The sequence below is a fragment of the Galeopterus variegatus genome, unplaced genomic scaffold (genome assembly GCF_000696425.1).
Source record: "Galeopterus variegatus unplaced genomic scaffold, G_variegatus-3.0.2 Scaffold4610, whole genome shotgun sequence".
Taxonomy (NCBI): Eukaryota; Metazoa; Chordata; class Mammalia; order Dermoptera; family Cynocephalidae; genus Galeopterus; species Galeopterus variegatus.
Window position 1 is genome coordinate 31,052 of NW_007730721.1, and position 1,317 is coordinate 32,368.

Consider the following 1,317-nt stretch of genomic DNA (forward strand, 5'->3'; position numbering starts at 1 on the left):
GCAGAAGAAATAGAGCAGGATCACGGAGGTAGAGAAGTTACAACTCTAAGTAGGGTAGCCAGCGCAGACCTCACCGAGAAGGTGACATGTGAGCAAAGATTTGAAGATGGGCATTCGGAACAGCTAATGCAAAGACAGGCCCTTTGGCGGGAGCACACGCCTAACATCACCAACGACCGCACGCCGAGGGAAAGGCGAGGGCCAGTGGATCCAGCTCTGAGAACTTTGACTTTTACTCTAGGTGAGACGGGAAACCACTGGACAGTTCGGCCCCGAGTGACAAAACTTGACCTGTTTTAAATCGATCCTTCTGTTTAGGTCCAAGGTCCCAAGGCTAATGAGAGAAGACAAAATTTGAACCCAGGCAGCCCGGCGCTGGAGTCTGCGCTCTCATGATCAAAAAAATCAGGCGACCCGACAAAGGCGCACCCGCAGCAAACGCCCTGCAAGTGTCGGCCCATTACTGTGGTTACCGCGATCCTTCCACTTAAACTCCGACCCAGTCTACCAGAGCTCAGCATCCACCCAGTAGGGTCCCCACGTAGCGCTCCCAGGGCTACGGATGGCGCACCTCGGGGCGGAGTCTAGACGAAGGATGAGCAGCGGCGGGCTGGGAGAATACCCAGGCTGCAGACGCGACGAGGAAGCCCCGAAAACCCCTGGCGCCCACGTGTGCGCCTGCGCACGCCCGATCCAGGCCGCCGACATTCCAGAGCCGCGATCCGCCCCGCCCCCAATTCCGGGGCGGAGTTGCTAGCCGCGCCTGCGCACAGCCTCGCCGCACCCTACGCCTGCGCGCTTCGCCAGCCCGGCCCCATCCCCCAGGTTTTTTGAGTGGGGGAGGGGGCACGTCTCGGTGAGTCACGATGATGGCGGCCACCGTCGTATGGTGAGCTGGTGGATTCTGTCTCGCAGAGCCCCTCGCACCTCCTGCAGACTCAGGGGCCGGCGGCAGGCGCGTGAGGAAGCACGGAGGCCAGAGCTCGCGGGGAAGGCCGCAGTCGCGGAGGCAGCGGCGCGGCCCGGGGCCCGAGCTGGAGGAGAGGCCGTTCGGCAGGGCGAATGTGACGAGCCCCCACCCCCACCGCCTCCCTCTCAAGAGCGCTAGGAGCGCGGGCGACCCCAGGGCCCGGCCAGGCCACAGACCCCGCCCAGCGGCCAGCACCCGGCGCAGACCCCAGTGGAGTCGCGCGGCGGCATCATGCAGATCACCCTGAAGACCCTCCAGCAGCAGACCTTCAAGATCGACATCGACCCCGAGGAGACGGTACGAGCGGCGGGGCGCGCGGGGCCAGGGGCGGGGGCGGCCGCGTGCGG

The 1,317-nt window shown here is 64.5% G+C and overlaps 1 protein-coding gene across 2 annotated transcripts in view; it reads left to right on the plus strand.

Moving 5' to 3' along the window:
- Positions 1-844: 844 nt before the first annotated feature.
- RAD23B (RAD23 homolog B (S. cerevisiae)) overlaps positions 845-1,317 on the plus strand; it is a 46,503-nt gene continuing 46,030 nt past the window's right edge. For both annotated transcript variants that reach the window (XM_008587966.1, XM_008587967.1), the window contains exon 1: positions 845-1,267. In XM_008587966.1, the coding sequence (XP_008586188.1) occupies positions 1,202-1,267 (66 nt within the window). In that variant the 5' untranslated portion in view covers positions 845-1,201. The remainder of the gene's footprint in view (positions 1,268-1,317) is intronic.